Source organism: Theropithecus gelada, chromosome 13 (genome assembly GCF_003255815.1).
Source record: "Theropithecus gelada isolate Dixy chromosome 13, Tgel_1.0, whole genome shotgun sequence".
NCBI lineage: Eukaryota > Metazoa > Chordata > Mammalia > Primates > Cercopithecidae > Theropithecus > Theropithecus gelada.
The window spans coordinates 49,150,495-49,177,580 of NC_037681.1; the positions used below are offsets into that span (position 1 = coordinate 49,150,495).

Below are 27,086 nucleotides of genomic sequence, written 5' to 3' on the forward strand. Positions count from 1 at the left end.
AGACAAAACCCCATCTCTACTAAAAATACAAAAAATTATCTGGGCATGTTGGCACACACCTGTAATCCCACCTACTCAGTAGGTCGAGGTAGGAGATTCACCTGAAACCAGGAGGTGGAGGTTTCAGTGAGCCAAAATCATGCCATTATACTCCAGCCTGGGCGACAGCGTGAGACTCTGTCTCAAAAAAAAAAAAATTTATGAGACACCATGCATAGGTGTTGGAATTAGTGCTTTTTTCTTGCCATCCTTTCTGTTTTAGATAAGTAAGAACTTGCTGGGGAAAGTAGCAGAAGGTTAGTGAAAAATTTAGTATACACACAACACACAGACACGTATATATCACATCCCTTGGATATGTGCATTGGAAAGACAAACCTGCAATGGAAAAATTTTTACACTGATACAAAATGTGAAATATAATGGTTGAGTAAAGGACAGAATTCTTTTGGGAGAGGATAAACATTTTGCTTAATTAAGATTCAAAGTTAATGTTCTCTGTCATCAAAATTGATTGCAAGTGGTCATCTCTTGATGCTGATCTGTAGTGAGATTCTATTTATTTCATGTTAGAAGATGTCTTTTTACACAGATAGGAACAAACTGCATATTCATCACTTGGAAAGCATTTATGGAATTCTCCTGATATTTGTCTTTTAGCATGTCATTACATTGCAGATTAATCACTTCCAATAGAGGGTTAGGTGGAAGCTCCTCAGCTGCACAGTTAAATGGATTTTGATATATGGAAATTTTTTTGCACTTGAGTCAAGGTTTGAAGAATGCTAGTTTGAGTTTGAAAAATGTGTCTGCTGCAAAATTGTGTGGGAATGAAGATCTGACTTGTTTTAACTTGACAGCACGGGTTATATATATAAAGCAGTTTGCTGACCGGGTGTGGTGGCTCGCACCTTTAATCCCAGCACTTTGGGAGGCTGAGGCAGGACGATCACTTGAGCTCAGGAGTTTGAGACCTGCCTGGGCAACATAGTGAGACTTGTCTTTACAGCAAATTAAATTAGCCAGGTGTGGTGGCATGTGCCTATAGTCCCAACTACTTGGGAGGCTGAGGCAGGAGAATGTCTTGAGCCAGTAGGCTGCAGTGAGCCTGATTACACCACTGCACTCTGGCCTGGGCAGTAGAGCAAGACCCCATCTCAAAAAGTAAAAAATTAAACAACTTCTTTAATTCAGACAGTATTAGTTGTCAGAATGACTTACCACAATAAAAGTTTCTCATATATATATTTTTTGCCTTATAATTTTAGGCTGAATTTATTTTAAAACATTCAGGGGAGCTTTCATTCTATTTTGTAGAATGGAGGCTACCTGAAATTAAAAGGGTGAGAAATTACTAGATTTGCTGCAAAATCTAATTTCTAAAACTCTTCTGTGTTTGGTAATAGTGATTGAGGGTGGTTCTTCTTGTTTAGAAAAAATTCAATATCAGCCCTGAATGCAAATAAATTGCAATAAGGCTGTCACTACTAAGCCATCAAAAGTCCTGTATGGTTGGCCAAATGAGGATATACAGCTTTTATTACTAACAAACACTCATGAAACTGACAGTGGTTAAGTTCATGAGAGCAAATGAAGTTGATCCTTGATGCTTCTGGTTCAGTAATACCTGATTAAGATATTTTTCCACAAAAAAACTGCACCAGACTTCAAACATCCTACATTTTCTGAGATTTTGTAAAATAGTCCAACTAAGTATTTTTCTACTTTACCATCATCAGTTGTGACATATTTTAGCAGATTCCACTTCAGGTTGTACTAAAATAGTTTTTCTCAGCTGCTTTGAGAATATTCTTGCCTGTAGTTGGTTCCACATAGATTATTTATAGAGGGTAACTTTTCAGTCACTTCAAATCAGGATTGGCTCCCCAAATAACAAGTATTGCTAACACCTGTCATCAAGAGGCAGGGAACACCACTCAGAACCATTTGTCTTGTTTTTTAATTGTTTACTAATTTTGCTCACAATGTCCTCAACTCTTTTTTACACCCTTTTTACAGAAAGGCTGATGGCCTTTAAAAGTTTATTGTCTCAAGACATACATAATTCTTCAGCTTTTCCAATCGGACACAATTTAATTAACCCACCATTGATAAATGACTTAACTTGGCTAACAAATGGGCCACTTGGAAACTTGAGTTGCGGACTCATTTTCATTTTTGTGAAGAAATTCTGCTGTGATGAGATTTCGTTTTAATTTTTTAAAAATCTCCCTCACCATTGCTTTACTATGAATTGGGAATGCTGTGGTGAGTGCTCCATCTGATAACATCAGTATATGTTGTGTTTTTTCAGCACAGCTACATAATGACTGCAATGCCTTAGCACCCAGTTAAATAATAAAATAATCAACACTTTATTGTGTCTTACAAAACACAACATTCAAAGTCCACTTTTCTTGCTTTGACTTGATGAGTATGCACTGGTAGTAAAAGTAAGTAAAATGTTGCTGTGCAGCAATAATCGTGACACCTATGACGCTGCCAGGTTGTAACCTCATCTCTATAATTTGTGACGCACCAAAAAGCAGTGTGAAGTGATGAGAGTACCATATGTGGTCTATCACAGCTGCTCAGCTCTGCCATTATAGCATGAACGTGTCGAGTGATAAATAAATAAGTGACTATGCTCCAGTAAAACTTTATGGCCACTAAAATTTGAGTTTCATATAATTTTTGTATGTCACAAAGGATTCTTCTGTTTTGCTTTTTGCAATCATTTAAAAAATGTAAAAAAATATTCGTAGGCCCCAAGCCATGCAAACACTGGCGTCGTGCTAGATTTGACCCCTTGGCCTTAGTTTGCTGAACACTGGTGTTGTTTTTCTGCCTTTCCTAACGTGAACATGATTGTAGGAAGATTACCTTACTGGAAGTCAGGAAACCTTGGTGCTCCCACCAAAGTTGTGTGACTGATTAAGTCAGGTGAAATAAATTGGAGTTAGGAGCCATGGCGTCTAGTCCTTGACAAGTCATTCCTCAAATTTTTTAATGTAATCACCTGAAGTTCTAGTGTATGCATAATCACATTTTTGTGCTTCTCAGCAGCCATTCCATTGTTGAAGAGGCAACCAACACAGAAAATTGTTGAGACGTTTTGATCTTTGACAAGGGAAGCATGTAGTGTGAGCTCACCAGTCATCCTGGCTTCTTTCCCTGGAGGCATTTCCTAGTTTGTGGCATAGGGAAAATGATCCCAAATAAAAAGTGACAGTCTCACTGGGCTAAGGAAGAAAGGTGGAAGTTTGGGACCACCAAAGCAGTTGAAGCTTAAGTCCAGGAGAGGAGAGAACCACATAGAATCTAACCTCAAGTCTGCAGTCAGATCCCTCTAAAGTCATTGACTGACTTCAGAGGTACACATAAGCAAGAGAAGAAACCCAGCAGAAAACAGTAGCTGAGAAGCTAAAGATCTGAACAGACATTTCAGTATCTATCTAATGCCAGAGAGGCAAAAATGGAAGTTCAAATCCTGCCAAGTTAGAGAGGCCTTATTACACCGTGAGTTGTCCATTGTGACCCCATCATGACCACTCCTTAAGATTGAAGGCAAAACTAAAACAGACCAGCCCTCAGGAAAATGAGTTACTGCTATGCTGCTGCTAAAAGGAAACAACCTTCTTTGGAGAAAGGTCTTATCTAAAATTTCTACAATTTTGTACCCATAATTCAGTATTTCATTCACCAAAATAGATATGCTATTTTGGACAAGCTAATGAAACTGAATTGTCCAAAAAACCAACAAATTATCTAGTGCTGACAGAAAAAAAACAAAGTAGAGAAGACAGCGTGAGAGACTAATATATTTCTGATAGACAGTGGAAAGGTCTATCAGGTATAATAGGAATCCTAGAAAGAGAGGAGATAGACATACAATGGGATGGGAATATTGACTAATAATTTTCCAAAACAGAGGTATCAAAGCCTGTATTAAAGAAGCTGTGTGATTCCGAGCAGGGTAAATAGAAAGAAAATCATGGTGAACACAACTGCTAAAAATCCAAGAGAAAGAAAATCTTAAATGCTGTCAGAAGAAAAAAGTCATTAGCTTCAGGGAACAATAATACGAATGATGGCTGATCTATCACCTGAAACTGTGGAAGACAGAAGACAATAGAATGGCATTCTCTTTAAAGTAGTGAAAGAAAAAAACGACAACCTAGAATTCTTTATTTTGAGATGGAGTTTTGCTCTCGTGGCCGAGGCTAATGGCGTGATCTTGGCTCACTGCAACCTCTCTACCTCCCGAGTTCAAGCAATTCTCCTGCCTCCAGCCTCCTGAGTAGCTGGGATTACAGACTTGTGCCACTACGCCTGGCTAATTTTGTATTTTTAGTAGAGACAGGGTTTCTCCATGTTGGTCAGGCTGGGCTAGAATTCTAAATCTAGTGAGCATATTCTTCAGTAGTAAAGTAAAATACAGGCAAACTAAAACTGAGAAAATATATTGCTGATATGCTGGCACTAGAGAATATTAAAGCAAGTTCTTCATGTTGAAAGAAAATAACATAAAAGCAAAGAACTGCAGAAAGAAATGGACAATGGTAAGGATGAATGTGAGTAAGTACAGAGTCTGTTTAAAATAATATTTGTGGCTTGTGGGATTTAAAACGTGGAAACAGAAATACAACTGTAGAACAAAAGATTGGAGGGTGGTAATCAGTCAAAAGTATTTGTAATCTCTAGAGCAGCCTCTGAATGAAAAAAGAATGTATAATGAAAAGCTAGTAGAGGAGAAAATGGAATAGTAAAAAAATAGTTGATTACTCTAAAGAAATGCAGGAAAGGAGAAAGGAATGAATAGATGGGACAAACAGAACAAATGACAGAATGGTAGACTTAAACCCAACTTCGTCGGTCATTATATTGAGTGTGAAAGGAGCAAACATTGGCCGGGTGCAGTGGCTCACACCTGTAGTCCCAGCACTTTGGGAGGCCAAGGCGGGCAGATCGCCTGAAGTCAGGAGTTCAAGACCAGCCTGGCCAACATAGTAAAACCCCGTCTCTACTAAAAATACAAAAATTGGCTGGGCGTGGGCACCTGTAATCCCAGCTACTTGGGAGGCTGAGGCAGGAGAATTGCTTGAAATCTGGGAGGCAAAGGTTTCAGTGAGCCGAGATCATACCACTGCACTCCAGCCTTGGTGACAGAGTGAGACTCCATCTCAAAAAAAAAAAAAAAAAAAAGGAGCAAACATTGAAATTAATGCAAAGATCAGAAGACCTAACTATTATAGATACTGTTTACAAGGGATATATTTTAAATCTTAAGGACACAAATGAGGAAGTAAAAAAAGAGGGGGCGGGGGGAGGGAATATCATGCACACATTAATCAAATGAAATCTGAGTTGGCTATATTTATGTTGGAAAAAGCTCTAAAACCGGAAGTAACACTAGAGGCAAAGAAGGGCATTGTATAATGCTAAAAGGATAAATTTAATGGAAAAATATCTTAAATTTTTATGTATGTAATAATATAGGTCTAAAACTAAAAGGAAAGGTTGACAACTGTTATAAAAAGTTAAAATAAAACCACAACTGTAGTAGATCAGTGCCCCTCTTTCAGTAACTAGTAGAACAAACAGGAAAAAATCAGCAAGGATAAAGGTTTCAACAACACAGCCACCCTGACCTACTTGGCAGACATCGAACACTTCACTCAATAATTGCAGGATATATATGCTTTTCAAATATGTATGAAACATTTACTGAAATATACCATATACTATACCATAAAGCAGACCTCAGTACATTTGAAAGAAATGACATCACAGATGTCAGCCAAAATCAATTTAATGAAAAACTGAAAAACTGCCATACTAGAGTGTACAACATTGCTGAGAGAAATAAATAAATGCAGAGATACCATATTCGTGGATTGGAAGACTTGAAATTGTGAACATGTCAATTCTCTCTAGATTTAACCTATTTATTCCTTTTCTTTTTTTTCTTGAGACGGAGTTTCACTCTTGTTGCCCAGGCTGCAGTGCAATGGTGTGATCTTGGCTTGCTGCAACCTCTGCCTTGTGGGTTCAAGCGATTCTCCTGCCTCAGCCTCCTGAGTAGCCGGGATTACAGGCGCCCGCCATCACGCCTGACCAATTTTTGTATTTTTAGTAGAGGGGGGTTTCACCATGTTGGCCGGGCTGGTCTCTTCCTGACCTCAGGTGAATCACCCACCTCGGCCTCCCAAAGTGCTGGGATTACAGGCATGAGCCACCTCACCCAGCCTTATTCCCAATTTAAAACCTCACAAGTTTGGGGGTGGAGGGGATAGACACAAGCCAATTTTAAAACGTATTTGAAAGTTCAAAAGGAAAATCTAAATAACAAAATTGGGATGTTTATATTACTAGATACCGAGACTTTGTAAAAAGCTATAGTAATTAAGACATGGTGGTATTGATGAAAAAATAGACAAATGAGGTAATGAGCTATATAAGTGGCTAGAAACAGACCTGTTCCTGTATGGTCACCTGATTTTTCTACAAAGCTGCCACTGCAGTTCACTGGGGAAAAGGATGATCTTTATGATAAATGGTGCTGAATCAACTGGATAGCTGCTTGGATAAAAACCTTGACCTTTACATCAAACCATGCACAAAATTAATTTGAGATGGGTAATAGAATGAAGTGGGCTATAACAATAAAATATCTGGAAGGAAACATAAGGAAATATCTTTAGAGAAGGCAAACATTTATTGAATAAGATGCAGAAAGCCTTAACCAAAAAAAGATTGACTAAATTAAGATGTTGTAAGATTTAAATTCATTAAAGAACTTCTGTTAATCAAAAGATAGCGTTAAGAGATGGAAAAAGTCCAGTTTTAAAGAATGAACAAAAGACTTAAAATGGACTTGTCAAAAAAAAAAAAAGAAAGAAAAGGATAACCTAAATGGTCTATTAAGCACATGAACAAGATACTCAATGGCCAGGCGCGGTGGCTCACGCCTGTAATCCCAGCACTTTGGGAGGCCGAGGTGGGCAGATTATTTGAGGTCAGGAGTTCGAGATGAGCCTGAGCAACATAGTGAAACCCTGTCTCTACAAAAATTAGCTGGGCGTGGTGGTGTGCACCTGTAATTCCAGCTGCTCAGGAGGCAGGAGAATCCTTGAACCGGGGAGGTGGAGGTTGCGGTGAGCCATGATCATGCCACTACACTCCAGCCTGGGTGACAGAGTGAGACTCCATCTCAAAAAGGAAAAAGAAAAAGGGTACTCAACAACTTTCGTCCTTGGGGATATCAAATTAAATCCAACAAATACCACCATACACCCAACAAAATGACTAAAATTTAAAATACTGATAATTTGCAGTATCGGTAAAGATGTGGAGCAATGGTGTTAAGAGGATTATGAATTGGTATAGCCACTTTGGGAAACTGATGGTGTCTGCTACTTAATAAAATAAGCCTTCTCTGTGACCTGAGAAGTTCTACTGCTTTGTTATATACATGCCTAAGATAAATATGTCCATGGCTATTCATAGCATTTGTAATAGCCCCAAACTTGAAATAATCCAAATAGAGTAGTAAAGATACTGTCATATATTCATACAATGGAATACAGATTGAATATTTTTTATCCAAAATGCTTGGGACCCCAAGTGTTTGGATTTTGGATTTTTTCAGATTTTTGAATATTTGCATTATACTTACCAGTTAAGCATCCCTAATTGGATAATCTGAAATCTGAAATGCTCCAGTGAGCATTTTGTTTGAGCATCATATTAGCACTAAAAAAGTTTTGGGTTTTGGAGCATTTTGGATTTCAGATTAGGGATTCTCAGCTTGTATTTCAAGTGACTGTTAAACACAGTTATATGGGTGTGTGTCACAGATGCAATAATGAGCAAAAGAGCATTCTCATGTTTCTTTTTGTCTAAAAGTCTAATTCATAAATGTATCAAATCAATATATACTGGTAGCAGTAAGGATAGTAACCTTAGGCATTACTGTCATGGTTAGGGCACAAGGGAATCTTCAGGGTTGCAGGAAGCATTCTGTATCTTGATCTGGATGGTGGTTACTCAGGTATATAGATAGTTTAAAATTCATTGAGTTACACCTGTAAAGTTAGTATACTATATGTATGTAAAATGTTAAAATATTTTCTAAACAGTAATAAGTATGGTAGATATTTGCTATAATGGGATTTTATCTGGTCTGAAATTACAACATGCTGAAAATTTCTAGGAAATTTTTGATCCAAAAATGTTACGTGGTGAAGTGGAAAAAGTACTGGCCTTTGAGTTAGAAGACTGATTCTGAATCCTTCTCTGCTGCTTCTCACTCCCATCAGTCTTATAAAACCTGGGCACTGTGATCTTATGCGAGTTATTTAGTCTCTGTCATTGTGCAGTGGAGATAATCGCTTCCCTTTTCAGATCCTGGAGTGTGAAAAGGATTGAATGAAATGATTGATGTGAAGGTGCTTTGTACCTAATGAAGTATGCCGATTTATAGTGTCTTAAAATCCAGCAAGGTTCAGATATCCAAACACTGGAATCCCTCATGGATGCTGCGATAGCAGTCTAGTTGCCCTATGTAACAGGTTGCCCGGATGATTTCTTCCTTTTTTCAGAACTCTTGAGAGTACATAAAGGAGCAGGACTTTTGAATTGGAAGACAGCTGGGATTGCCCTGAGACATCTGCCTTATTCTGTCCAACCTTTGGCTAATTTATTTCTAATTTCTAAAACTCATCAGAGTTTTAAACATTGGGAAAACGTTTAGCTTCTCTAACTGCATTCATCAATTCTTCAATGTGACTGATTATTAAATACACTTTTATGTGCCACTAAGTTGGGGGGGGACTGCCAATTATAATTGTAAGAAGCTTTTAATTGCAAGAGTGTCACAACTTCAGAAATATTAATTAAGGGAGAAATGTGCATCCTACAGTCAAAATTTCTGTGCAGTGTGTTTTTGTTTTTTGTTTTGGTAAATTTTTAGTTTCTGTGGATTTGCATGACTTACAAGTTGAAGCACTTTATAGCTCTGTAAAAATGTTAATTACACAATTACTTGAGAAGTCAAAATTATACAGAGGGAGTAAAATAAATACTAGGTAAAATATTCACCACTGTCATTTGAATGTTTTAAATTGACATACTGAAGTGACACACATTAGTCTTTTGACTTAGTAGTCAAGTTACAACTAAGTTTTGATAATTTACTGTTTTTCTTGTTCATTGCTATTATCTCTATGAACAACTGATACGTAGTAGGCTCTCAAGCATTTGTTGAATGAGTTAATACAGTTTGTAAGTACTTTTAGCTGTGTGTTTGTTGTCTGAAAGCAGTCTGAGACCTTTAATTCTTCCAAGGCAAATACTTTTTTTTTTTTTTTTTTTTTTTGAGACAGAGTTTTGCTCTTGTCTCCCAGACTGGAGTGCAATGGCACGATCTCAGCTCACTGCAACCTCCACCCCCTGGGTTCAAGCAATTCTCCTGCCTCAGCCTCCCAAGTAGCTGAGATTACAGTCACCCGCCACCACTCCCGGCTAATTCTTGTATTTTTAGTAAAGACAAAGCTTCACCATGTTGGCCAGGCTGGTCTCAAACTCCTGACCTCAGGTGATCCACGCACCTCGGCCTCCCAAAGTGCTGGGATTACAGGTGTGAGCCACCGCGCCCGGCCACATTTTTTTTTTCTTAAACTAAAATCTTCCACATTTAAAACTAAAGCTGAGATGTCTTTTTGGTGTTAGAAAACCCCAAATGTGCATCAGAAGTAGGTAATTGATATTTGAGAATGAGCACTAAAGAAACGATGTCAGTTCTCATAATAAAAGCAGTTCTGCTGGATCATTGTTTTGAATTTCAGGGATAGTCTTATAAACTAGCATATTTGCTAAAGCACATTTGAATGTTATCTGTGTCTCCTCTTTATTGCCTCCTTTTTGCTTTTATATTAACATATTAATGGAATATATAACTTTTGCATGTGGAGGCCTTTTTTTTTTTTTTTTTTTTTTTTAAGCCTCTTATTGACCTGACAAAGGAATCAGCAATTTTTAGCAGGAAATATATGGACTTTTATTTTATTTTACTTTACTTTTGAGATGGGGTCTCACTCACCCAGGCTGAAGTGCAGTGGCACAATCTCAGCTCTCTGCAGCCTCCGCCTCCTGGGGTCAAGTGAACCACTTCAGCCTCTGAGTAGCTGGGACCACAAGCATGCACCATCATGCCCAGTTAATTTTTTTGTATTTTGGTAGAGATGGGGTTTCATCATGTTGCCCAGGGCGACCTTTCACTCCTGAGCTCAAGTGATCTGCCCACCTTGGCCTCCCAGTGTGTTGGAATTACAGGCGTGAGCCACCATGCCCAGCCTTTATTTTTATTTTGCAGAGACAGGGTCTTGCTCTGTCACCAAAACTGAATTGCCCTAGTGCCATCATAGCTCACTGCAGCCTCAACCTCCTGGCCTCAAGCAACTCTGCTACCATGCTAGGCTAATTCTGTTTTTTAAAAGAGTCTTCTGTTGACACAGGGCCTTGCTTTGCTGCCCAGGCTGGTTTCGAACTCCTGGCTTCAAGCAGTCCTCCCGCTTTGACCCCCCAAAGTGCTGGGATTACAGGTGCAAGCTATTGCTCCCAGCCTATTTTCTTTTCTTAAATGCCCTTTCACTTAAGATTAAATGAGAGCTCAGCAGTAAATTTAAGGTTAAAGGGAGTCAGGGGAGATGGTGATGAGAGAAAATGATTACAAGTTGAGTTCAGTGGAGCAAGTAAGGAACTCCTCTCTTTCTCCATGCACCATTCCACTCCCTTTCATCCCACAAGTTACTGGAAACCATATTATCTTATGGCTCAGTAATGCAAAAATGCCTCAGTCCATCTAAATAGCCTTTAGAGGTTTTAATATAGTGCTCTATTGGGAATATTAACAATATGTTAAATTTTAATACATAGCTGATATCTTTTTTGTATTTGTTTTGATCAGAAAGTGGAGATAGCAGTAGCTAAAATTTTGGGGACTGCTGGTAACATTCCAAGAAAGTGTGAAGCTAAATCACCTACTAAAAATTACAATTTAATCTCCTTTTCTTCATAGCACGTTGTTCTTAATGATGCTATTCTGACATCCTACTAGATGCAGGATAAGAAAACAGGCCAGACTTTAAAGGGTGCGGGCTCTGAAACCTTTTTTTTTTTTTTTTTTTTTTTGAGACGGAGTCTCGCTCTTCTTGCCCAGGCTGAAGTACAATGGGGCAATCTCAGCTAATTGCAACCTCGCCTCCCAGGTTCAAGCGATTCTCCTGACTCAGCCTCCCGATTAGCTGGGATTACAGGCATGCATCATCACACCTGGCTAATTTTGTATTTTTGGAGAGATGGGGTTTCTCCATGTTGATCAGGCTGGTCTTGAACTCCCAACCTCAGGTGATCTGCCGGCCTCAGCCTCCCAAGGTGCTGGGATTACAGGTGTGAGCTACTGCACTCGGCCCTGAAATCTTTTAGGTCTCTTTGGCTACTAGGCCCCAGGATGGCCACAGTACAGCAAAAAACAGGACTGCATTTCATCAACAGCAGACTTAAGGAGCATCATCAGGAGCCAGTAACATTGAAAATAGAAGTCAAAGATCATAGAATAACATTATTTTAAACCATGGGACCAAATAGGGTCGTTTGCTGCCTGTGTGAGTTTTCTGATTTTTAAAATATGGGCATGACTCTTTGTAAAAGATTATTATGTGAGTAAATTTTAGAAAACTGACTTTTATTTATTATTTGTCAGTACGAGGATGTCGTCCAGGAAAGATTGTGCAGATGACTGAAGCAGAAGTTCGGGGCTTATGTATCAAGTCTCGGGAGATCTTTCTCAGCCAGCCTATTCTTTTGGAATTGGAAGCACCGCTGAAAATTTGTGGTATGTAAATGGGTAAAGTTGGAAACAACTCTTTCGAATCATGTTTTTCCTCCCATGTTTACATTGAGGATGATCTAGAGAAAACATTTTCTGAAAATTTTGTATAAAACCGATCAGTAGGCTTTACTAAATAAAAGTGTATAAAAATTGAAGCTTATAAAAATGACAAGTTACAGACAAGATGAAAGTACTTGCTATATATACAACAGATAAAAGGAGTTCTATTTATAATATATAAAGAGTTCTTAGAAATAAATAAGAGAAAGACAGTAGTATATAAAAGTAACATAGGAAGAGGAAGATCTTAGAAGAAATTCAAATGGCCAGTAAGCATAAAGACCTCAGCCTCTTTAGTAATCAGTGATGTGCAATTTAAAACAAGTCTCCAACTCTAGTCAGATTACAAAAGAAAACCAAAGATTGATGTTTAATGTTGTCAAGGATGTCAAGAAAAGGGCATTTTACTACACTGGTTAGAGAAAAATAGGTGTATAATTTAGAGGGTCAGTATGGCAACATCTGTGTCTTCTAACTTTTATGTTATTTAAATTTGTTTTGAAGATTATGCTACTTTATAACTTGTATTCTTTTAAGTTTTACAGTGGCTTTTTTACAGTGCCCAGCAAATAAGAAATACTAGCTAAGTAAATGTTTGTTTTTTGGTTGGTTGGTTGGTTTTTCTTTGAGACAGAGTTTCACTTTTGTTGCCCAGGCTGGAGTGCAATGGCATGATCTCGGCTCATTGCAACCTCCAGCTCCCGGATTCAGGTGATTCTTCTGCCTCAGCCTCCGAGTAGCTGGGATTACAGGCGTGTGCCACCATGCCCAGCTGATTTTTTGTATTTTTAGTAGAGACAGGGTTTCTTCATGTTGGCCAGGCTGGTCTCAAACTCCTGACCTCAGGTGATCCACCCACCTCGACCTCCCAAAGTGCTGGGATTATAGGCATGAGCCATGCAGCTGGCCAGTAAATGTTTGTTGAATGGATCAATGAACTTAGAATATCATACCTTTAAGTAAGAGGTAGTAGTTCGGAATTTGGGTAAAGTAATCAGTCCCCTGTATAAACTTAAATGAAGCAAATGTAGTTATAGAGGTGATCTTAAAATTAGAATTAAGTATTAAAGTATTCTTTGAAGGTTTCTTTAAAATGTAATATAGAAATAACTTGAAGGTAATAGAAGTTATTTGTACTACGTATTTCTAAAGTTTTACTATTTGTCTCCATATTTGGCGTTAAAAAGTTACGTAAGTTAAACTACCAGATAATAAGATTGTTTTAGTTATCTATTGTTGTATAATAAATCATTCCAAAACTTTGTGGCTTACAGCAACATTAATTTACCATCTCACAATTTCTGTGGGTCAGGAATTCAGGAACAGCTTAGTGGGTCCTCTGGCTCTGGGTCTCTCACAAGGCTCCAATTAAGGCGTGATCTCGGGCTGCAGTCATCTGAAGGTTGAACTGTGAAAGGATTCAGTTCCTTATAGGCTGATGGACTAAGAGCCTCAGTTCCAAATGAGCTGTTGGTCAGAGGCCTCCCTCAGTTCTTTGCTACGTGGGATGCTTCATTAGACAGCTGGTTTCATCAGCGAGCATGGAAGAAGGTGAGAGAGTGCAAGCAGGATGAAAGTCACAGTCTTTTGTAACTTAATCTTGGAAGTGACAGCCCATCTCACTTTTGCTTGTTAGAAGTCACTAAATATAGCCCATACTCAAGGGCAGGGGAGGATTACACAGGATGTGAACATTGGGAATCATTTCATAGAAGCTGCTTATAACAGTAACCAGTTTTTCTAAAACTGACTTTTTCTCTTTTTAGGAGATATTCATGGACAATATACGGATTTACTGAGATTATTTGAATATGGAGGTTTCCCACCAGAAGCCAACTATCTTTTCTTAGGAGATTATGTGGACAGAGGAAAGCAGTCTTTGGAAACCATTTGTTTGCTATTGGCTTATAAAATCAAATATCCAGAGAACTTCTTTCTCTTAAGAGGAAACCATGAGTGTGCTAGCATCAATCGCATTTATGGATTCTATGATGAGTGTAAGTGAAAATAAAGACTTAGAAAAGTAATTTATGGAAACATTGCCTAATAATTTTCCGGTTCAAAAGAATTCCTTTGATTCAGAGTTTTTCCAAAATAAGATCTATCAGGCATAGGCCAGGAAGAGGAACCTGAAACTGGGAAACATGTTACTAATTAAATTGGTTCCTTGAGATCTCCCTGGTCATGTTTCAGATTGACTGGCTGCAGCTTACCTGGCTGAAAAGGCTCTTTTAAAATTAGTTTATTTAGAAACTATTCAGGTGAAACAGAAGTCACCATAGACAGTGGCCCTTGGTTTTCTAGTGTCCATTAAGGTTTTAGCTCTCAGCATTCTTGTGGTATGACAGAAGCTCTATTAGTCCTGTGTCATCAGAATTATTGAGAAATTCTGTGAAACTCTTTAAAAGTCAGAGTTTAATATTATTAGAATTTAAATATGTGTCTATAAACCTTGGAAGACAAAGATACTGAATACTCTGGGGTATCCTTATTTTACTCTCTTTTTCATTAGTAGGAAATCACCGGTTTGGTATTGTATGTTTCCAAGTGTTATTATTAAAATACCCTACTAGATTCAAATTTGGTCTTTTGGTTTTATTAGAGTACGGGAGTAAGTATATGTTTGGTTAATTAGAATCAATTATGATTTTCAAATTGAATTCTTTTTTTTATTGCTGTCTTCCCTATTAGAATCTATTTTTGCTTTTTTTCAGTCCTTAATTATGTTAGAGACCTATTCAAACTCATATCTCCTTGATTTACATAATGATTTGACGAAGTTTGAGGGTGTGTTATATGTGCCAGGCACGATTGTGAACACAGTGCATGAAGCAAGGCACAATACAGATTATCTCTGTTCTCATGGAGCTTATATTCTTTTTTTTTTTCCCCCCCCCCCAAGTGTTTATCCAGCACTGATTGGCCTTACCTGTCCACCCAAATAGCAGGTCATCAGCCTAGCTGGGATTGTATGTCCTTGTAGTGAAAAAAGGCTCTATCAGGCTTCCAGTGCTTAATGAAAATAGCCTTTCTTTTTTCTTTTCTTTTTTTTGAGACGAAGTTTCGCTCTTGTCACCTGGGCTAGAGTGTAATGGCGCGATCTCAGCTCACTGCAACCTTCTGGTTAGCTGGGATTACAGGCACGCACCACCTTGCCTGGCTAATTTTGTATTTTTAGTAGAGATGGGGTTTCTCTGTGTTGGTCAGGCTGGTCTTGAACTCCCAACCTCAGGTGATCCACCCACCTCGGCCTCCCAGAGTGCTGGGATTACAGGCGTGAGCCACTGCGCCCGGCCGTGAGCTTACATTCTAATAGAAATGATTATGTGTTTGATTTTATATTGTATTTTATTTCTGAGGTGTATGTGTGGTTTGAATTACTTAGACTAACAGAGGAAATGGGTTGGAGTACATCAAACTACAACATTCTTCCTAAAGCTACATCAGAAATGGAGGTATATTTTTAAAGGATAAAAGATGGGCAAGAATGTCCTTGGGGGTAGAAATGACATCAAATGAAATAATGTATGGGAGAGCAACTTGTAAACAGTGCTTTGAGTTATGTACTTACTCATTAAGGGGCAGGTGGCGGCATAAAAGCACAGGAAGTTAGTACTTGTGTCTTTCATCCCTTCCCTAGCTTAGTAGTTGTACCTTATTACCAAATTCAGAAAAATTGAGTAACTCTAAAAAGGTGAACATACACTTGAGGTTGTCTTTGTCGTAGCTTTTTATGCTAGGCTATAGGAAAATTATAGCCTTTGTGCCGCTATTTATACTTCCTATAATGCCAAGTTGTAATTCACACAAGAGAGAATACCAGTTAAACACTTGGAAATTTTCCTTCCTTGGCAGTAAGTTTATACTGTGTTACTCAATGCATTAGTGTTAAAATGGACAGTTTCCAGAGGCACCCTTTCACTTCTGCTGCTTGTTTGGCTAGGTATTTAGTCCACATATTGAAGGGAAAAAAATGAGCCAACAGCCTATTAGACTGTTTAAAAATTGCTGTATTATAGTGATCTTAAAAGACAAAAATTGTTTGATGTATTTCATAAAACACCTAGCACAGTCTTTGGGTTTTGTTTTTTAAGTGTTAAATTTGATTAGGTTTATTTTAAGTTGTCAGAAATTGTATGTATTTATAATGTACAGCATGATATCTTGAAATACATATACATTGCAGAATGGTTAAATCTAGCTGATTTAACATATGCATTACCTCAAAAAGTTAGCATTTTGGGAGAAAACAACACTTAAAATTTAGTGTTTTACAAGGATACAATATAGTGTTAATTGTAGTCACTATGTTATACAATAGATCTTCTGTTTATTCCTACTACCCAACTGATACTTTGTATTCTTTGACCAACATCTTCCCATCCCACCCCTACCCCCCAGCACAATCTTTGAAGTCTTGGTAACTTTACTGAAGGTATTGAATGTTTATTATAGTTGTTGCCTTTTTAAAAGTATGTAAATAACATTTATGCATTATAGAAAAAGTTCTTTATAGATAAACATGAAGAAGAAAATTGAAATCATTCATAATCCTGTGGCTTTGAGATAACTGATGAGAACAGTTTTAGATTTTTAAATTTATTCTATCTGTTCTTTTTATAGGCAAACGAAGATTTAATATTAAATTGTGGAAGACCTTCACTGATTGTTTTAACTGTCTGCCTATAGCAGCCATTGTGGATGAGAAGATCTTCTGTTGTCATGGAGGTACACTAGTAAATTTACCTTACAGATTTTTTGTATTCTTCTATTATTCGGAAAATACCTATAATAATTAAGAGACTGTGGAAAACAAAGCAGTGCTGGTGTGAAAACTCAAGTGATTAAAACCGTTTTAAGCATGGCTAAACCTCTTTTAATAATTAGAAATTTATTTATAAATGAAAATGTAATACTTCTTTAAATACAGTTTCACATATAAAGAGGATAACTAGAGTTGTTTGAGAAAGTCTCCTTTGCCTCAAGTTTTAACAGAAAGACACCCCTGCTATTTGTTAGTGAAAATGAGAGGATCGTTATCTTTCTGCCCATATTGAAATCTTTCATCAGAATCCAAATAAAATTGAGTTTAATATTAACATATATCAAGAATTCTAGGCTTCATATAGTATGTTTGCTTTAGTGTTAACAATAAAATAAAATAATTTTTGGTAGATTGGTAAGTTACTCTGTATGGCTTATGAAATAAGCTTGAAGTTTATTTTGAAAGTTTATTTGAAAAATTAATGTATATGTCTAACACCTTGGCTAGATGCCATGAAAATATGTAGATAATGTATGATCTGACGATCTTGAAGAGTTAAAAACCTGTTGCTAAGATATTTATGGAACATAATTGAATAATAAAAGGTACTTAATGTCAGAACTTACTAAGACACTAATTATGAGAAGTCAGGAGGAGAAAAGACTGAGCACATACGTATATGGAGGCATGGGTTTTAGAGGATAAATAGACTTTGGAGAAGTTAAAAGGACTTGAGACACTCTTTGTTGCTAGTTTAGGGAGTGTGTAAGAACTGGCCTGACTGGATAGAAGGTCAAGTACATGCTGGGAAATGATGGGATCAGATTGTGGAGATTTGAATATTGAGCAAAGGAGTTTGATGAATGATTTAATAACCATATTGGGTTTTTGTACAGGGAAGTAATTTAATGGAAATAGTGTTAAGAAAATTAGTTTTTCATCAGTATATGGGAAGAATTAAAGTGGAAAAACGCTGAAAAGCTAGATGCACTTGCCTAGGTCTGAGGTAATAAATGGTTTATTCTCTGGCAGAACATAATTCACTATATTAATTGAAATATGTTTTCCAGTAGATACTAAACACGTAATGAATTGTAGTTTGTGTACATTAGTCTAGCTAAGGATAGAAGTGTAGCAGTATGGATATGAATGTTTAGCTTCATTCCTTGTGATGATACTTGGATTGCCTACCAGAGAGGAATAGTAGCTTATATACCACTTTAAAGATTGCAAAGTATTTTTATGAGCTTTTCCTGTTAATCCTTCTGATCAGTAGTTTGTGACTTCATGAAGATAATGAACATGTTGGAGTGGGATGTGAAAAGAAGGTCTTAGTCTTAGGGAACCAAGTGGGGCACTTTCACTTAGAAGTTGAAATGTTTAAGATTAGTGGTAAGAACTGGCAAAAGTGGTAGGAAGGGTTGCAGTTGATTATGTTTCTATGAAGGCCAGGGAATGATTGGAAAAAAGAATGGTGGGTTTTTTTTCCTTAGGAAGTCTTTTGAAATATAAAGGAATTTCTTTTCCCTAGTAGGGAAAAATGGAAAAAAAAAAATTATAATGCTTTATTGTATCAGAGTGGGATTCCTAATAACACTATGTTGCCCTTTAAGACGTTAAAAGGAGCCAGGCGTGGTGGCTCATGCCTGTAATCCCAGCACTTTGGGTGGCCGAGGCAGGCGGATCATGAGGTCAAGAGATCGAGACCAGCCTGGCCAACATGGTGAAACCCTGTCTTTACTAAAAATACAAAAAATTAGCTGGGTGTGGTGGCGCGCGCCTATAGTCCCAGCTACTTGGGAGGCTGAGGCAGGAGAATCGCTTGAACCCAGAAGGTGTAGGTTGCAGTGAGCTGAGATCATGCTACTGCACTCTAGCCTGGGTGATGGAGTAAGACTCTGTCCCAAAAAAAAAAAAGACATTAAATGGGACACTTTTCAGTATCTTTGATTTCACATGGTGAATCTATTTTGATTGTATGCTGTTTATTCAGTGACTATTAAAATATTGAAATTTTTAGCTATCAGTACTATGTCTCATCTTTTTATTTTTAGGATTGTCACCAGACCTGCAATCTATGGAGCAGATTCGGAGAATTATGAGACCTACTGATGTCCCTGATACAGGTAAGTATAGCTCTCTATAGTTTAATTATTTTGTGTAAAGTGTTGTCATATTTGAACCTGATTACATTTAGTGGAAGTAGGATTGGTTTATGTAATAAATAAAAGAGTTTTTTTTATAGTCAGTAAGCCAGCTGCAGATTACTTTATTTGCAGTAATACAAAATTTTTCACTTTGCACTGATCCTCAAAATGTGGAACCTTTTTATTTATAGTCATAATGTGGTTCTGTCACCCTTATTTGATCACAAAAAAGATTTTGCTATTGAGTCCTCATCTATTTTTCTAAATTCCCTCGTTCATCCTGGCATTGGTTGTTTTTCAAAAACTTGTTAAATTAGCCAAAAGTTTTTTAACTAAAATAATCTGTTCTTTGCTTCTTAGGCAAGGATACAACTACCTTCTTTTGAATTGTCTAGTAGTTTTTTGTTATTTTCTGCATCCTCTATTTCAAATTTTTAGAGCTTTTTTTCAAGGGGATGTGGGAGGGATTTCTTTTTGTTGCCCAGGCTGGACTCGAATTCCTAGGCTCAAGCAATCCTCCTGCCTCAGCTTCTAAGTAGCTAGGACTCCAGGCATGGGCTGTACCTGGCTTAAATTTTTAGAGCTCTTAAGGCTCTAGAGACCTGTGGTCAGTTTTGTGAAAATTACATTGGAAATCTGTGGGAAGACTGGGAGCAGTGGCGCTCACGCCTGTAATCCCAGCACTTTGGGAGGCTGAGGTGGTCAGGATCACTTGAGGTCAGGAGTTTAACACCAGCCTGACCAGACAAGACGAAACCCCATATCTACTAAAAATAACAAAAATTAGCTGGGCATGGCGGTGCGTACCTGTAATCCTAGCTACTCAAGAGGCTGAGGCACGAGAATCACTTGAACCCGGGAGACAAGAGGTTGCAGTGAGCCGAGATCACACCACTACACTCCAGCCTGGGTGACAGAGTGAAACTATCTCAAAAAAAAAAAAAAAAAAAAATGAAACAACCACCACAAAAAATGCTACTCAGCACTACACATCAACCATTATAAATGGTATAGATCCTCTGATGTCAGTAGCCATGTAATACACTGTATGTTGTAATAAATTGTGTTATAAGCTTCTTTTTTTTTTTGAGACAGAGTCTTTCTGTGTCACCAGCCTGGGGGGCAATGGCGCAATCTCAGCCTCCTGAGTAGCTGGGACTATAGGCAGCCACCACTGCGCCCGGCTAATTTTTTGTATTTTTAGTAGAGACGAGGTTTCACCATGTTGGCCAGAATAGTCTTGATCTCTTGACCTCGTGATCCACCCGCCTTGGCCTCCCAAAGTGCTGGGATTACAGGCGTGAGCCACTGCTCTGGCCTGCGTTGAGCTTTTTTACATAACACGACTTGTGTTGATTATTTTTAAAAGTATGCATTTTATCACAGTTTTTTATTGTCATTATAGAATACATTTGACTTGATGTAATAGAAACTAGTATTTAAATAGTATTTTATTTAAAATGCTGTTTTTAAGGCTTGTGCACTAGTTCGTGCTTGTAATTCCAGCACTTTGGGAGGCCAAGGCAGGAAGATCACTTGAGGCCAGGAGTCGAGACCAACCTGGGCAACATAACACCCACCTCTACAGAGAGAGAGAAAAAAAAATTTTAATTAGCCACGTGTGGTGGTGCCCCAGCTACTCAGGAGACTGAGGCAGGAGGATCACTTGAGCCCAGGAAGTTGAGGCTGCAGTGACCTGTGATTGTGCTCCTGCACTCTAGCCTGGGTGACAGAGTGAGACCCTGTCTTTCAAAAAACACCCAAAGTGCTATTTTTAAAATAAGGTATAATATAAATATGTATTAGTCATTCTTCAGAATTTGTTTATAGTTCAGATGTAAATTTCAAGTGTGATATGCTAGGCTTCTATTTTTAGCATATTTTATTTTAGCATATTTTAATGAGAAGTTTTTGAGATGCTGAAAACGATTATTTTAATCTTTGATAGCGTCTGCAACATTCAGAAATTTAATTTATAAATTAATACATTATTTGAAACAGTCTAGTTGATTGCGATGCTAGCTCATTAAACAATGAACCTTGACTGAAAACCTTTTTTTTTTTTTTTTTTTTTGAGACGGAATTTCACTCTTGTTGCCCAGACTGGAGTGCAGTGGCGTGATCTTAGCTCACTGCAACCTCCGCCTCCCAGTTTCAAGCAGTTCTCTTGCCTCAGCCTCCCGAGTAGCTGGAATAACAGGCACCTGCCACTGCCCAGCTAATTTTTGTATTTTTAATAGAGACGGGGTTTCATCATGTTGGCCAGGCTGCTCTGGAACTCCTGACCTCAGGTGATCCGCCCACCTTGGCCTCCCAAAGTGCTAGGATTACAGGCATTAGCCACTGTACCCGGCCTGAAATTCTTATCTTGACCCTGTTAAGGTTAAAGAATTCCAGATTGTTGTTGCTACCATTATTTGATTTTTTTAATGCATCAACACTGTCATATTTCCTAAACCTTAAACTGTATTCTATACAGTTTTATTGTCACACTGAAATTATAGATTCTTAATACCTTAGCTTTCTACTGGAAACAGGCTGGAAAGTATGAGAGCATTATTAAGCACTGGGTGTGTGTATATTTTCGAAGAGTCAGCTTCAACCAGAAAGGGCTTACGATTTGAGACTGACTCTTCCAGTGGATTTTGTGTGCTAGTGAATTTCTTAAAACATCATACAGGAAGCTTGGGATATATCAACGATAGAAACTGAGTACATTGCCACTAATTCTACAGATGGTTTTTTTTTTTTTTTTTTTTTTTGAGAGGGGGGGTCGCTCCGTTGCCCCGGGGGGGTTGGAGTGGGCCGAGATCCGGCCACTGCAAGCTCAGCCTCCCGAGTAGCTGGGACTACAGGCGCCCGCCACCTCGCCCGGCTAGTTTTTTGTATGTCTTAATAGAGACGGGGTTTCACCGTGTTAGCCAGGATGGTCTCGATCTCCTGACCTCGTGATCCGCCCGTCTCGGCCTCCCAAAGTGCTGGGATTACAGGCTTGAGCCACCGCGCCCGGCCTACAGATGGTTTTATAATGCCTCTGTCAAGATACGATGTACTGTAACTGAAAATGAAGATGTCCTTCCCTCCTAAACCATACTGTGATGTTTATGGATTCTTTAAAATTCTTAAAACTGACTTACTTTTTAAAAAATATCTTCTCGGCCGCGCGCGGTGGCTCACATCTGTAATCCCAGCACTTTGGGAGACTGAGGCAGGCGGATCATGAGGTTAGGAGATTGAGACCATCCTGGCTAACACAGTGAAACCCTGTCTGTACTAAAAATACAAAAAATTAGCTGGGTGTGGGGTGTGCGCCTGTAGTCCCAGCTACTCAGGAGGCTGAGGCAGGAGAATGGGATGAACCCGGGAGTGGAGTTTGCAGTGAGCCGAGATTGCGCCACTGCACTCCAGCCTGAGACTCTGTCTCAAATAAATATATATATATATACACACACACACACACATATGTATCTTAGCCACTATAATTCTTAGAAAATCACTATCATCTCAACATCCACCCTTCTTTTAATATCACTACAGTTGGACTTTTACCCACTCTGTTACCCTCAATCACCAAGAAACTTGCATTAAGTTCTGATGATTTAATTGTAAGTGGCACATTTTTGGTCTTTGTCTTACTGCCCTTGTTCATGGCACATGTCCTACTTTAGGACAGTTGTTTCCCCTTTCAGGATACCTTTACTAAGCCTTTTGTCTTGATCATTCCTTCTCAATACTTATGCTCATTCTCCCTCACCTGCCTGCCTATTAAATGTTTGGAGTCCTCAGAATTCATTTACTCGTCTTCTCACTTTGTATTCCCAAGGTGGTCTGAGTGCCTCTTAAGATTTCCATTACCATTAATATGATAACAATACTCAGGTAAATATTTTTAACCGTGACCTCTTTTCCAAGGCTCCAGACATTACCAAAGTCAAGGATCTGATCTGATTTTGTTCTTCCACATTTAAAAAAAAATCCTCAGGCCCTCAGTAGAAAATGTTTTTTTTTACCCCTCAAGTGATCTATAGATCAAATACAATTCCAATGAAATCACAATTGAGTTTTTTATGGAATTAGGCAAATTGTTTTTAATGTTTATGTGGAAGAACAAAAGATCAAAAAGTAACTGAGACAATCTTGAGAGAAAAAAAAATGGAGGATACTAGCCTTGCCGAATATAAAGACTTGTTTAAAAGCTCTAGTCTGTTACTGGCTCAGGGATGAATCAAATAGACTAACGGAATAGACTGGTGCTCAGAAACAGTGGAACTGTAAGGAAAGGATGAACTATTGAGGAAATGCTGCTGGGTTCTTTGGTTATTCATATGGAGAAACTACACAAAAGATGAACAGTGTTTTCCATATATTATTGTGCTATAAGTGCCATACACATATTTCCTATATGTGGAAAGGGTTGGAAAGCACTACCTTAAGAGGCCATGGAAGATTATATTTGTATGGTTGCTTTAACAAAAATATGAGTTACATAGGCTGGGCAAGTGATTGTCATTGTTTAGTAAAAAGTAAGAGGGTCAGAGAGGAACTGAAATTTGATGTAGATGTGCTATAAATCTGTAAATTTTGTTCTTAATTGCTGTATTTCTGTCCTTTAAAGGTTTGCTCTGTGATCTGCTATGGTCTGATCCAGATAAAGATGTGCAAGGCTGGGGAGAAAATGATCGTGGTGTTTCCTTTACTTTTGGAGCTGATGTAGTCAGTAAATTTCTGAATCGTCATGATTTAGATTTGATTTGTCGAGCTCATCAGGTATGAAAGATAAGACTCTTAAGTGTTTTCTTTTTTCTTTCTTTTTTTGGGGGCAGACGGGGAGGGCAGACAGCATCTTGTTCTGTCACCCAGACTGGAGTGCAATGGTGCAATCTCTGCTCACTGTAACCTGTGCCTCCTGGGTTCAAGCAATTCTCGTGCCTCAGCCTCACAAGTAGCTGGGACTATAGGTGTGTGCCACCACGCCTGGACTCTTAAACGTTTATTATTTGTTAACTTCACATAAGTCCTCTCGTTTTGTTTTGAGGAAACATATCCAAGAAACCTAAATGAGTTGTACAAGGAAAGCAGTAGGAGAGGCGGCAGAGCCAGTTCCTGCATCTCACACTTAACGATCTAATGATTTGTTAACCTTTTATCACTCTAAAAGAGGAAATGTTTAGAAATATTTGGGGACTGGGCGTGGTGGCTCACATCTATAATCCCAGCACTTTGGCAAGCTGAGGTAGATGGATTGCTTAAGCACAGGAGTTTGAGACCAGCCTGGGCAACAAAATGAGATCCCGTCTCTACAAAAAAATAAAAAATTTAGTTGGGTGTGGTGATGCATACCTGTGGTCTCAGCTACATGGGAGGCTGAGGTGGGAGGATCGCTTGAGCTTAGGAGATCAAGGCTGCAGTGAGCCATGTTTATGCCACTGCTCTCCAGCCCTTGTGAAAGAGCCAGACCCAGTCTCAAAAAAAAAAAAAATGTGTTTTTGTGTAGTATACAGCAAATCTAACAAAATTTTCAGTGCGGCTTTGAAGCTTTGCAGACATGATTTAGATTTTTTTTTTTCCTTTTTTTTTTTTTTTTGAGATAGAGTCTCAGTCTGTCGCCCAGGCTGGAGTGCACTGGCACGATCTCTGCTCACTGTAACCTCCACCTCCCAGGCTCAAGTGATTCTCCTGCCTCAGCCTCTGGAGCAGCTGGGATTACAGGCGCACACCACCACGCCTGGCTCATTTTTGTATTTTTAGTAGAAACACGGTTTCACTATGTTGGCCAGGCTGGCCTTGAACTCCTGAGCTCAAGTGATCTGCCCATCTCGGCCTCCCAAAGTGCTGAGATTACAGGCCTGAGCACACTGTGCCCAGCCTCATTTTTGTATGGTCTTTGTGCATAATGGCGATTTTGATAAGAACAAACCACACTTTAAAAAAGCATTTTTTAGACCATTGAAGAATTTGATTGTGGCTGGGTGCAGTGGCTCATGCCTGTAATTCCAGCACTTTAGGAGGCTGAGGTGGGTGGATCCTTTGAGCCCCAGGAGTTGGAGACCAGTCTGAGCAACGTGACAAAACCCCGTCTCTACAGAAGATACAAAACTTAGCCAGGTGTGGTGGTGTGCACCTGTAGTCCCAGCTTACTTGGGAGGCTGTGGCAGGAGAATCGCTTGAGCTCGGGAGGTGGAGGTTGCAGTGAGTGTAGATTGCACCATTTCACTCCAGCTCGTGCAATGGGTGTGAAACCCAGTCTCAAAAAAGAAAATTTGATTGTAGACTCGGTAATAGGTATCAATTATTTAATCTTTTAATTGTTTATTTTAATTGTTTATTTTTGTTTGAGGCCGAGTCTCAGTCTGTCACCCAGGCTGAAGTGCAGTGGCGCGATCTCTGCTCACTGCAACTTCTGCCTCCCGGGTTGAAGTGATTCTCCTGCCTCAGCCTCCCAACTAGCTAAGACTACAGGTGCCTGCCACCACACCCGGCTAATTTTTGTATTTTTAGTACAGACAGGGTTTCACTATGCTGGCCAGGCTGGTGTCAAACTCCTGACCTCAGGTTATCTGCCCACCTCAGCCTCCCAAAGTACTGGAATTACGGGTGTGAGCCACTGCTCCTGGCCGGTATCAATTATTTTAGCTGTGTCATAATAATTAATTGTTATGTAAGAAGAATGTCTGTGTTTTTCCAGGAATGCATATTCAAATGTGTACAGGTAAAATGACATGCCTGAGATTTGCTTTAAAATAATATCAGCAGAGAGAAAGGGGGAGGGGGAAGATAAATGAAACAAATGTTGCAAAATCATGAAAAGTATTGAATTAGGCTGATGAGTTAATGGGAGTTAATTCGAGTTGTCTTGATCTACTTTTGTGTATATTTGAAATTTTTCATTATAAAAACATTTATACAGTTTAGGGTTTTTGGTTATCTTTTATGTCCTCCACCACTAGGTTGCATACTCTCTAAGGAAGGGATTACGACTTGTTTTTGAATCTCTGTTGATTTGTACAGTTGCTGACATTGTAGCATATTGTATCATACACACATAGTGTTGAATAAATTAACTAATAAAAGCATATTTAATTAAGTATATGCTGTCCCACAGTACTTCCCTTTTTTTCTGGAGCTTTACTCCCCGTGACACACACTGCTGCTGCCTCTTTCTTTGATCCTAAGTGATACAAGTGCCTGGCTTTTCATTCTTTGCATATTGTATATTACATGCCACTTTTATTTAGCAGGATTTTTTTGTGGTTCCATTGAAATGAGGTCATGTTCCCACATCCTTTGCTTTTGACAAAGTAGTATTTTGTTGTTGTTTGGCAAAGTAGTATTTTGTTGTTGGTGGTGGTGGTGGTGTTTTGTGAGACAGTCTCACACTGTCGCCCAGGCTGGTGTGCAGTGGCACCATCTTGGCTCGCTGCAACCTCCGCCTCCTGGGTTCAAGCGATTCTCCTGCCTCAGCTCCTGAGTATCTGGGACTACAGGCGCACGCCACCCCACCTGGCTAGTTTTTGTATTTTCAGTAGAGACAGGGTTTCACTGGGTTGACCAGGCTGATCTTGAACTCCTGACCTCGTGATCTGCCCACCTCGGCCTCCCAAAGTGCTGAGATGACAGGCGTGAGCCACCGCGCCCAGCCCAGCAAACAGTTTTTTAAATCAGTAAAACTGTGTTTATGATTTTGATAAATATGCCTTCTATTTATTAGATAACAAGGCAGAATTGCTAAGTTTCATAACTAAAATGACCCCTGATAATCAGCTTTTTTCAGCCATAGATCTTTATTCACTGCTCTTTTCAGAAATAAATGATGATTTTTAAAAATCAGGTTTCTGAACTACACTAGCTTGCTGGTCTTCTGTTTTCCAGAAACTGCCAAAATCCTCCTATTGTGCTTATTTTCAAATATTGTCTCTCAAATTCTACAAATATTGCCTTTAAAAAAGAAAATTTGAAAGAATGAACAAGTAAGCAAACTGACAAACCAAGAACTAAAAACATGGAGTGCGTGACCAGCCTGGGCAGCACAGTGAAACACGAAACCCTGTCTCTACAAAAAACACAAAAAATTGGCCGGGCGCAGTGGCTGACACATGAAATCTCAGCGTTTTGGGAGGCTGAGGCGGGTGGATCACCTGAGGTCAGGAGTTCGAGGCCAGCCTGACAAACATGGAGAAACCCCATCTCTACTAAAAATACAAACTTAGCTGGGCATGGTGGC

At 38.8% G+C, this 27,086-nt stretch overlaps 1 protein-coding gene across 4 annotated transcripts in view; it reads left to right on the forward strand.

Annotated features, from left to right (window-relative positions):
• Positions 1-27,086, forward strand: part of PPP1CB (protein phosphatase 1 catalytic subunit beta) — a 52,319-nt gene that overhangs the window by 14,161 nt on the left and 11,072 nt on the right. For all 4 annotated transcript variants that reach the window (XM_025405748.1, XM_025405751.1, XM_025405752.1 and 1 more), the window contains 5 exons: positions 11,765-11,896; positions 13,720-13,950; positions 16,577-16,681; positions 18,773-18,844; positions 23,481-23,632. In XM_025405748.1, coding sequence (XP_025261533.1) covers positions 11,765-11,896; positions 13,720-13,950; positions 16,577-16,681; positions 18,773-18,844; positions 23,481-23,632 — 692 coding nt within the window. The remainder of the gene's footprint in view (positions 1-11,764; positions 11,897-13,719; positions 13,951-16,576; positions 16,682-18,772; positions 18,845-23,480; positions 23,633-27,086) is intronic.